Consider the following 9,653-nt stretch of genomic DNA (forward strand, 5'->3'; position numbering starts at 1 on the left):
AAAATGAAATCAGCATTTTTTTGAAGAAAGGATTTGTTGATGCAGAATGCCAAATTCTGGCATATGTTTGTCTGACTGCTCAGAATGATGTCAGCTGGAAATTTATTAATCCTGTTTATTTATTTTTTTTCACAGATATATTTTTTGAAGTCATGTAATTGATACTGGTAGTATTTAAAAACTAAAATGAAAGCAAAACTATTTTAAAAATAAGGTTAATTGTTTAGTAACAGGTGTTTGTCCTTGTCACCATATATGTGAGTATATAATTCTGTCAAGAGTTTTTTCCAAATACAAACTGGTGCTTCGAATTGCCCTTTTGCTGGTTTTGTTGCATGTTTGCTCACAAGGTAGAATGTATTTGATTAGTTTGAAACTCTGAATTTAATCAAAGACTTCATTAGAAATAAGATTTAAAATATTTTAGTGATGAAATGACAAATTTTTATTACTGATAAGCTGACATTGATGTTGATAAGTCACACCAATTTTAGTAACGTCAGAGTTCAGTCCACATGCTGGGGAATTTAGCAAATTGGAGAATTGGCTGTGGAAGACTTAATCCACTGTATTTATAGAAATAAGTTATTTTCCTACCACAGGTAGACAGTAGAATGAAGACATGAAGAATGGAATACTTCAGAAGGAAGACATTTATGTAGTCAACACTGCATTATAATTTTGTATTTCTTTCTTTCAGACTTTCATAGTATTGAATAAAGGAAAGGCAATTTTCCGATTCAGTGCCACATCTGCCTTGTACATTTTAACTCCTTTTAATCCCATCAGAAAAATTGCGATCAAGATTTTGGTGCATTCATATCCTTTTTTTCTTCATGTTGATTTAAGGGTTGCCATTTAAAACTGTTTAATAACTGGAATAATACTTTGCATATTGATAAACACATCATGTCCCTGTGGGTATACTGTGATGATCACACTTTAAAAGCAGAAATATCACATGTGAATTGCAGTATGATCTTCATTCCTACTGAGAGAATTTTCTACTGAACCTCTTAAGCTGTCAGAGTTTAAATATCAGGCTTTACATACAAAAGGAGACCTGATCCCATACTAAGCCCTGCAGCGAAGTCCAAATTAGTAACAAACCATTGCACTTGAACATATCTAAGGTCAAACTTTTACCAAGACCAGTAGCACTAGTCATGAACTATACTCACTTAGCAAGGACAAAAGAGCATGAGAAAAGAGCTGCTTTTTAGGCATACTTTTTCAGCATTGTGTTTTCAGCACTGGAGTAGGTGTCCCATAAAAGATCCAGGTCAGAATAAAGGAGTATATTTTCAAATACATTTCAATCATGTCCAAAGAACAACGTGGGCGTAAACAACCAACCTCTGCCTAACGATCTTTTAGAACGATCTGCCTGGCTTCAATGAGTAATTATGCTTGGGGACTCATTTCAAATTTTACAGACTTAAGGATGTGTTTAAATTTCATTTAAATCCTAAACCTACCAGAATTATAAAAGTAATTCATTGTTTTACAGTAGCTGCATCATAACATGCCAGATGGCTTACCATTTAAAACAGATAAAATCATGAGCAAAGCTTTAATTTCAGATTTGGTTTAGAATGTCTCATTATTTGTATGTATTTTTATACACTTAATATTTTTAATTATTTCACTGTTACAAAACTGTCAAACTCATGTGACTTACGTGCCTTGACGATAACCTACATTATTCAGCATGCTTATCATGTGCACTATTTTGACCAACTGTGTATTTATGACCATGAGTAACCCTCCAGACTGGACAAAGAATGTAGAGTAAGTTACACATTTTTATTCTTTTTTTTTATGTCTTTGTTTTTGTGATTCCAAACAAGAAGCATTTGTGGAAAGTTACATGCCAAAATAGGCTTTCCAGAATTATGAAGAATCAGATTTCTCAATATCAATATCTTTCTGGTTTCCTCTGAATAATTTAAATGGTTTAGGAGTAATACCTTGTTCTTTAAAACTATGTCTAAGGAATATCTGAAGTTCTACTGCAAAGTATGAACATGAGCTCTCATCCTTGGGTGTTCTCAGCTGTAAATTGGAAAAGGAGCTCCAGAACTACAAATGTCTGTGTAAAATTGTTGCATGCCATTGGTGAGGCCAGCCATATATTGCTTGAGTATCCATGATCTTAACACAGTGGATGTGACCCATTCCTGGATGTGTTCAAGTCTGGGTTTGATGGGGCTTTGAGTAACCTGGTCTAGTGGAAGGTGTCTCTGCCTTGGGACAGGGGTGTTGGAACTAGATGATCATTAAGGTCCCTTCCAACCCAAACAATTCTATGATACAATTCTATGATCTACTGTGGCTCACTGATGTGTGCGTACAAGTGCCAGCTACAGGAAACACATAGAACACCCAAATCACAAGAAACTCAAACTGCTGAGAAAAGGGCCTATGAAGGAGTAAGAAAGAGCTGACAGAAGTGAGGAAACCATAAAGTATCTCTGTGTCTTCTTCTTGTTCATTGTCATACATGTTCTCAAACAGATGTGCATTTTCCTCTGAAGACTCTATTTTTCTTCGAAATAATATAATGAAAAACCTGGCTCTAACCACTTCATTCCCTCTTGTTCTCCAAAAGCCATTATTGATTTATATTTATTTGTTTCACTGCATTAAGGAATCTTACTTTGAATACTATATCTAGAAACTGCACTAATATTTACCTTTTCCCAGTATGCTCAACAGTGGCAATGGCTGAGAGTCTGAAAGGAGACCAGTAGCATTGTAGATAGATTTCGTTTTTTGTAGAGGTCCTCACAGATCCATGTGGATCTCAGGAAGTCCCTGCATTACACTGGTTATAACTGATTATTCTATGTTTTTAAATGAATAGTAGTTGCCACACCAGCTGAATTGGTAATCACCCTCCACATCTTCAAGAATAACAGTCTGGGCACACTTTGCTATACTTAATGATTATTTATGAAATAATCCTGTATTATAAGCATGAATGTAGTTATTATCCAGAACTGATTTTGACAAAACTCTGATTTTGACTTGAAAAATATTATTTTGTTGTAGTTCTTTGTAATATTTGGACACCTGATTTGTGCATGCAGGCCAAGAGGCAGCCCTGTGAGTGCCAGAGAATGTATATATAAAAATCAAAGCCTGAACTGTATCTAGAGTCTGAAATAATTTGCAAGCACAAAAACTGAGATTAAATCTATGTTTTAGAAAATAAATAGTATATATGTGTCAGGTTCAAATTTCAATTACTTAAGTGTTTGGGTCAAGTAAAGTTAACGATTTCCTTCTTTTACTTCTAAATGCTTTTCTTTTCTTGCAAAACACATTTGATAAAGAATGGAACTCTCTATAAACATAAATATGCAAAAATCCATTATTCCTGCTCTGATGCTTTTCAGGTACACTTTCACCGGAATTTATACCTTTGAATCACTTATCAAAATTCTTGCAAGGGGCTTCTGCTTAGAAGGTTTTACTTTTCTGCGAGACCCATGGAACTGGCTTGACTTCAGTGTCATTTTAATGGCGTAAGTGGCTCAAGAATTTTTAAAGCTCTTAGGGTGTGAAATTAGTGGCTAATACTATAATAATAAATATATTTATTTAAAAGTATTTATTTTCTGAAACCTGCGAAGTTTAGACACCATGTCACACATTTTAGTACTCATCATAAAATAATATACGGCAGGAGCTAGTACAGAGTGTTAGCCACTAGTGTAATTACTGCTGAGGGACACAAATTTCATGTCCTACTTTTTTCTGCTCACAAGAATGGAAGCCATCTCTTTGACTTCATGTCACCATCCTATGACAAGCTAATTAGTTTAATTAGCTGTTCAAATACAAATCAGTGAGTTTCACTTCAATGAAATTTAAGCAAAATGATGGAAATTTATAAAAGTGAGGTGTACTGAAGAGACAGGCAAATTTTGAAGTATGACTGCTAATACGCCATACAGGTTTTGAAGACCCACATAATTAGTATAAGCTCTGCCTCAATTCTGAATAACTGTGATTTAATCCTACAGGTATGTAACAGAATTTGTAAACCTAGGCAATGTTTCAGCTCTTCGAACTTTCAGAGTATTGAGAGCTTTGAAAACTATTTCTGTAATTCCAGGTAAGAAGTAGTTGGTGTAAGGTGTTAGGCCCCTCATATCTCCAACTGTTACTTGTGTGCTGTCATTGTGTTTGTGTGTGAACTCCCCTATTACAGATATGTGACAGAGTTTGTGGACCTGGGCAATGTCTCAGCGTTGAGAACATTCAGAGTTCTCCGAGCTTTGAAAACAATATCAGTCATTCCAGGTGAGAGTGAGGTTAAACACAGAGGCTGACTTTCGTTCCATTGAAGTTGAATTCACGTCTTTTGAGCATAAGTCTTGCTGTTCGCTGCTTGTGTTGCCAAAGGAAAAAAAAAAAGAAGGCATGGATCATCAGCCTGGATTATGATGCTTTGCCTTTTCAGATTTAGCTTCTTTTATTTTGCAAAATCAGCCTTTGAGTTTAACAGATTCTTGCATGAAACATAAAATATGAGGCCTATGGGTTATTTTGCTTTGGTTTTCTGCATTTTATCAAAAGAAGTTGCCTATACATTAAAAAAGCTTAGTGCTATGGCTTTCTTGATTTTGAATGTTTTCCTTTATTTTACCACTTAAAATGAACTTTAGTCTTAAAGACAACCAAGTAATAACAAAAGCAGCTACCAAAAAAGAGATAAATATTGCACAGGAAAATTTATCAAATGCAAATGATTTTTTCTCAAAATTACTTGAATTTCTGTCTCACACTATCTTCATACTGTTGTGAAGTCAAAGTTAATATTAACTGGTAACTGAATTATTGGCAGAATATTAAATGCAGAGAAAAAGAAAAAAATAAATCTATAACAGGAAAGCATTATTGATAAAATTTCCTGCTTGAGAATAGCATTATATATCCAATTTAGTGGAATACATGTACATTGTATATTCATAAAAAAGAATCTTTTTCTTTCATTCATCTTCACAAGCTCTGAGGCTGCTCATGAAGCTTTACTTTTTGAAAAATAAAAAATAATTTCTTTTTAAGTGCCTGCATGACATCTTAATTACATGGGAAGGGCACAGATACTCTTTGACAAATCTATGGATCTTTTCTCTTTGCAGGCCTAAAGACTATTGTAGGAGCCCTAATTCAGTCTGTGAAGAAGCTCTCGGACGTTATGATCCTGACTGTGTTTTGTCTGAGTGTATTTGCACTAATAGGGCTGCAGCTGTTCATGGGCAACTTGAGGAATAAATGCCTGCAGTGGCCTCCAGACAATTCTACTTTTGAAATAAACGTTATTTCCTACTTCAACAGCACAATAGATGAAAATGGTACACTTATTAATATGACAGTGAGCACATTTAACTGGAAGGATTACATTGAGGATCAAAGTAAGAATTTCCGATATATCTATTCTTAATATATTGTGGTTATAGTATGTAACTATTTGTGATCAAACAAAGAACATTGAAAACTTATATTTCTGCCTTATGTAAAAATGCTTACAGTCACTGAGATCAAATACATACAATAAAAAAATACAATAAGCAGAAGAGTTCCTAATCAAAGTACAAAGTTACCAACAGTTGCCCACTTTGATTTTATTACAATTTATTTTTATTTTACTTTGTAGTACTTTCAGGTTCATTTGATTTATTCACATGTATTTCTAATGCTTTCTACACAGCTCATTTTTACATTTTGGAAGGACAAAGAGATGCCCTACTTTGTGGTAATAGCTCTGATGCAGGGTAAGATCCTTTCAAAAATCCTCTCATGTTCTGTGGAAAAAGCAATAATATAAAACCTACCCATAGCAGTTTCAACTCCATATTTAGTAGTGTTACAGAACTTACAGAGTTTTGCTGCTAAACAATGATTTCTTACTTAAGTCAAAATATTTTACTCTCTGGCTGAACAAAATACCCATTAACAGCCTTTCTTCCTGCTTGATTGGAAAGTGATGTTGGTGTTAATGATGAAACCTGAACTCTCATAAAATCTATTTTGGAGATGTACTGATTGAAGAAAGTAGGATGAAAGCAAAGGTCAAAACTGAGAAAGAGAATACACAAAATATTAAGAAAGCACAATAGTGGCTTCATAGTTCCAGATGGAATCTTTTTTTTCAAGCCCAGCTCTTCTTCGTTACTGGCAAATTTTGCCATACATATGTGTCCAATTACGAGCCTGGAACTGACAGCTGAACTCCAATACCTAACAGGCAACAGTGAAAAAGCTTATAAAAAATAATAATAATCTCAGCATTATGTGCGAGATCCTTAACAGTGCAATTGGATTTAGCTAATAATATTGTTTAACCTGTCTGTAATCTTAACAGCATTTTAGCAATTATTTCTGCCAGGAAATTCATTTGGAATAAGGAATCTTTTTGCATTTTTGCAAAATGTGACTGAGGACAGTTTAGATATTTAGGTCATTTCAACCAGTGAACGGATGGAAAGGATATCTTTAATTTACTATTTTATTAGTTCATTTCTTAGGACTTTTTTTCTGAATGAATTTAACTGTAATTCATGGCTTTCTTGTTAAAAAAATAATGCATATTATTCCAGAAGATAATAAATCTGTTCTAGAAGAAACAAAAGTTATGACTAAGTACCTCTTGTTTGGTTTTCATATAGGCAGTGTCCAGAGGGATATATCTGTGTGAAAGCTGGTAGAAACCCCAATTATGGCTACACAAGTTTTGACACCTTCAGCTGGGCTTTTTTGTCACTCTTTCGTCTAATGACGCAGGACTTCTGGGAAAACCTGTATCAGCTGGTAAGAAATTTTTATGACAAAAAGTGAACTGTAGGTAACATACAAAATTATATAAATAGGCTTATTTGTACATGAGTTGAAAGCATAATGCTGTTGTACTAACAAAGATAAGTGGCAGAATAGTATGTAGATATTCTTTCTACTCCCTAGACACTGCGTGCTGCTGGGAAAACATACATGATATTTTTTGTTCTGGTGATTTTTCTGGGGTCTTTCTATCTGATCAACTTGATCCTGGCTGTGGTCGCCATGGCCTACGAAGAACAAAATCAAGCAACCATGGAAGAAGCAGAACAGAAAGAGGCAGAATTTCAACAGATGCTAGAACAACTGAAGAAGCAACAAGAAGAAGCTCAGGTAATGACAGAAATTTACTTTCTGAACAGCCTTGTTTTTAAGGCAAGGATAATAATCTTTTATGAATTAGAACATGTATAAATTGTGCAATGAATTACAGAATTTTAGACCAGTGTCTTGTGCAGGTCTGTAAGGAACAGTGATATTGTTGTGATGAAGTCGATGCTTCAAGTAGCTCATGCTATTAAACAATGAGGAGCTATACAACTCAGTTTATCTTCAGTTCAATTTATTTGTGCATATTTGCATACTCAGGGGTGTACAACCAGCAATATTACCACAGTGATAATAAAAACAGTCAGTAAATGCTGTAAAACTGTTCATTTTTGGCCTACTAAGAATACCTTGCTTTGTAACCTGACAGGCAACAGCAGCAGTAGCAGCAGCATCAGTTGCATCAAGAGATTTCAGTGGTGTAGGGGGATTAGGAGAACTCTTGGAAAGTTCTTCAGAAGCATCAAAGTTGAGCTCAAAGAGTGCTAAGGAAAGAAGAAACAGAAGGAAGAAAAGAAGACAGAAAGAAATGTCTGAAGCAGAGGACAAAGGAGATATCGATAAGTTCCCTAAGTCTGAGTCAGAAGACAGTATCAGAAGGAAAAGTTTCCGCTTCTCCACAGAAGGAAATCAACTGACATATGAAAAAAGGTTCACATCTCCTCACCAGGTACAGGACTCTCTTTTACTAAATAATGTATATCTACTCTAATTTGGTTTTGACTGACATTACAACAGCTTTACATATTGGAAGTTATGTAAAAAGTGAGTGAAGGAAAAGAACAGTGTTAGTACTGTTAACAGCATTAAGTTTGATATGGTTTGATCCATTGTATTAGCAAAGCCATAAAAAGAACATAGCACAGATAATTGTAAACTTAATTAAAAGATTTCTGAAAATGTATTTTTAAAGATGTATCTGGTAGATTGGAAGAAGAATCAAGGACTCTTTGACTAGTACTCATATATTTGCATTAATGATAGGTTCTCTGTACTGCATTCATTTCAAAACTATACAAATATGTGGGGGGTTTTAGCAGACCACATGATCAGAATACCCTGCATAGGAAATTCCACACAACCATTAGTTGCTATTGTTTTCCTTAATTAGCTTCTTTAAATGGCAGATAATGAGAAAAGTAACTCCAGTACTCCACAATAAAGACACACTACATAGGATCATTTGGGCTTATAAGAATTTAGTTATACTATTTTTCATTAGAAATTCATTATACAAGATGGAGAATCATTGCAATGACAGAAAAAAGTAGTTTAGGAAGGACTTTTGGAAATCATTTAGTCCAAACTTCAAAGTTCCCTTAAATCAAAGGATCTCTTCCATCACTTGAGAATAACATGCTTATTTCAAGTCTACACACAGTTACGGTATTTGCAGAAAAGTCACTCAAATGCATTCTTCAACACGATCATTGGTCTGAGCCAATAGATGACATGTACCTACCAATACTGCCCACGTTTAATGACCAATGTTTATCCTATTTAATGTGCATCTTATATGTGTTAGTTTACGGACTCAAAACATGAGATTCAGTGGCAGAAATACTTCATACAGAAATACATGCACAGAGAGGAGGAAAGCTTAATTTGAGACAAAGCCTCAGTAATTAGTCAAGTATAAAGGATGATGTCTGGTCTGGAAAGGACACATTTGCATTTCTAAGAAAGTGATGTTTATTATAATCAAGAAGAATGACCAGGTTCTCTGGATAAGAAATAAATAAAATGTAAGAAAAACAAATTATTAAATCTATCTCCACTTCTTTGAGTGATATTGTAAAGGTGTATCTCCAATCTAATAAAATGTACTATCAGGTTTGGGCCAACACTGATCCAAAAAATCTTTCATTAATTGGAATGGGCTTTGAGTCAAGCTGATACAAAGGAGATGCAGCCAAAGATCTCATCTTAGACTCTACAGTTCTGCCTTATTTAGATATCTATGTAACTGTCCATACCACGTCAGCTTTCTCAGCATTCCTCAATGGGTGAAGGGTTGAGTGTCAGTGAGCAGAAGTAACAGCCCAGGCAGATAATCCCCCTATTTCGTGAACTTGGGAGTTTACAGGCTCTGAGGGGCATCCCACTCAGAAGGAGATAGCAGTTGCAGCCCACTGCAGTCCAGGACAGCTCAGAGGGTCTCCCTCTTGGGATCACTATTTATAGGGTCATAAGGTGATTGGCTTCACTCATAAGTAAATTTTCATCCTGGCCTCAATTCTGTGTTGGTTGTTTCAGGCTGTCAGATTTATCATCCCGAAAGAACTCTTGATATGATCAGGGAGTATCCAACCTTCCTGATAGCTGTGTGCCTCTTACCACCTTTGCTAGGCAATTATTATTCATGGTATGGCCAGGAAGCACCCAGCTGTCCAACTCCTTGCACCTGTGCAAAAGCTAGGGCCTAACAGGAATTCTTGGGGAAACAGAGGGATCCAGGAGGGGGGGGGGGGCTAGGGGGG

General features: G+C 35.3%; 1 protein-coding gene across 1 annotated transcript in view; it reads left to right on the top strand.

Moving 5' to 3' along the window:
- LOC104402124 (sodium channel protein type 3 subunit alpha) overlaps positions 1–9,653 on the top strand; it is a 38,088-nt gene that overhangs the window by 3,037 nt on the left and 25,398 nt on the right. Inside the window, exons 2-10 of the mRNA XM_010009913.1 lie at positions 701–819; positions 1,702–1,791; positions 3,402–3,530; positions 4,220–4,311; positions 5,154–5,426; positions 5,723–5,786; positions 6,681–6,822; positions 6,973–7,179; positions 7,544–7,843. Of these exons, the coding sequence (XP_010008215.1) occupies positions 701–819; positions 1,702–1,791; positions 3,402–3,530; positions 4,220–4,311; positions 5,154–5,426; positions 5,723–5,786; positions 6,681–6,822; positions 6,973–7,179; positions 7,544–7,843 (1,416 nt within the window). The remainder of the gene's footprint in view (positions 1–700; positions 820–1,701; positions 1,792–3,401; positions 3,531–4,219; positions 4,312–5,153; positions 5,427–5,722; positions 5,787–6,680; positions 6,823–6,972; positions 7,180–7,543; positions 7,844–9,653) is intronic.

This window comes from Nestor notabilis, unplaced genomic scaffold, assembly GCF_000696875.1.
Source record: "Nestor notabilis isolate BGI_N333 unplaced genomic scaffold, ASM69687v1 scaffold13602, whole genome shotgun sequence".
Lineage (NCBI taxonomy): Eukaryota > Metazoa > Chordata > Aves > Psittaciformes > Psittacidae > Nestor > Nestor notabilis.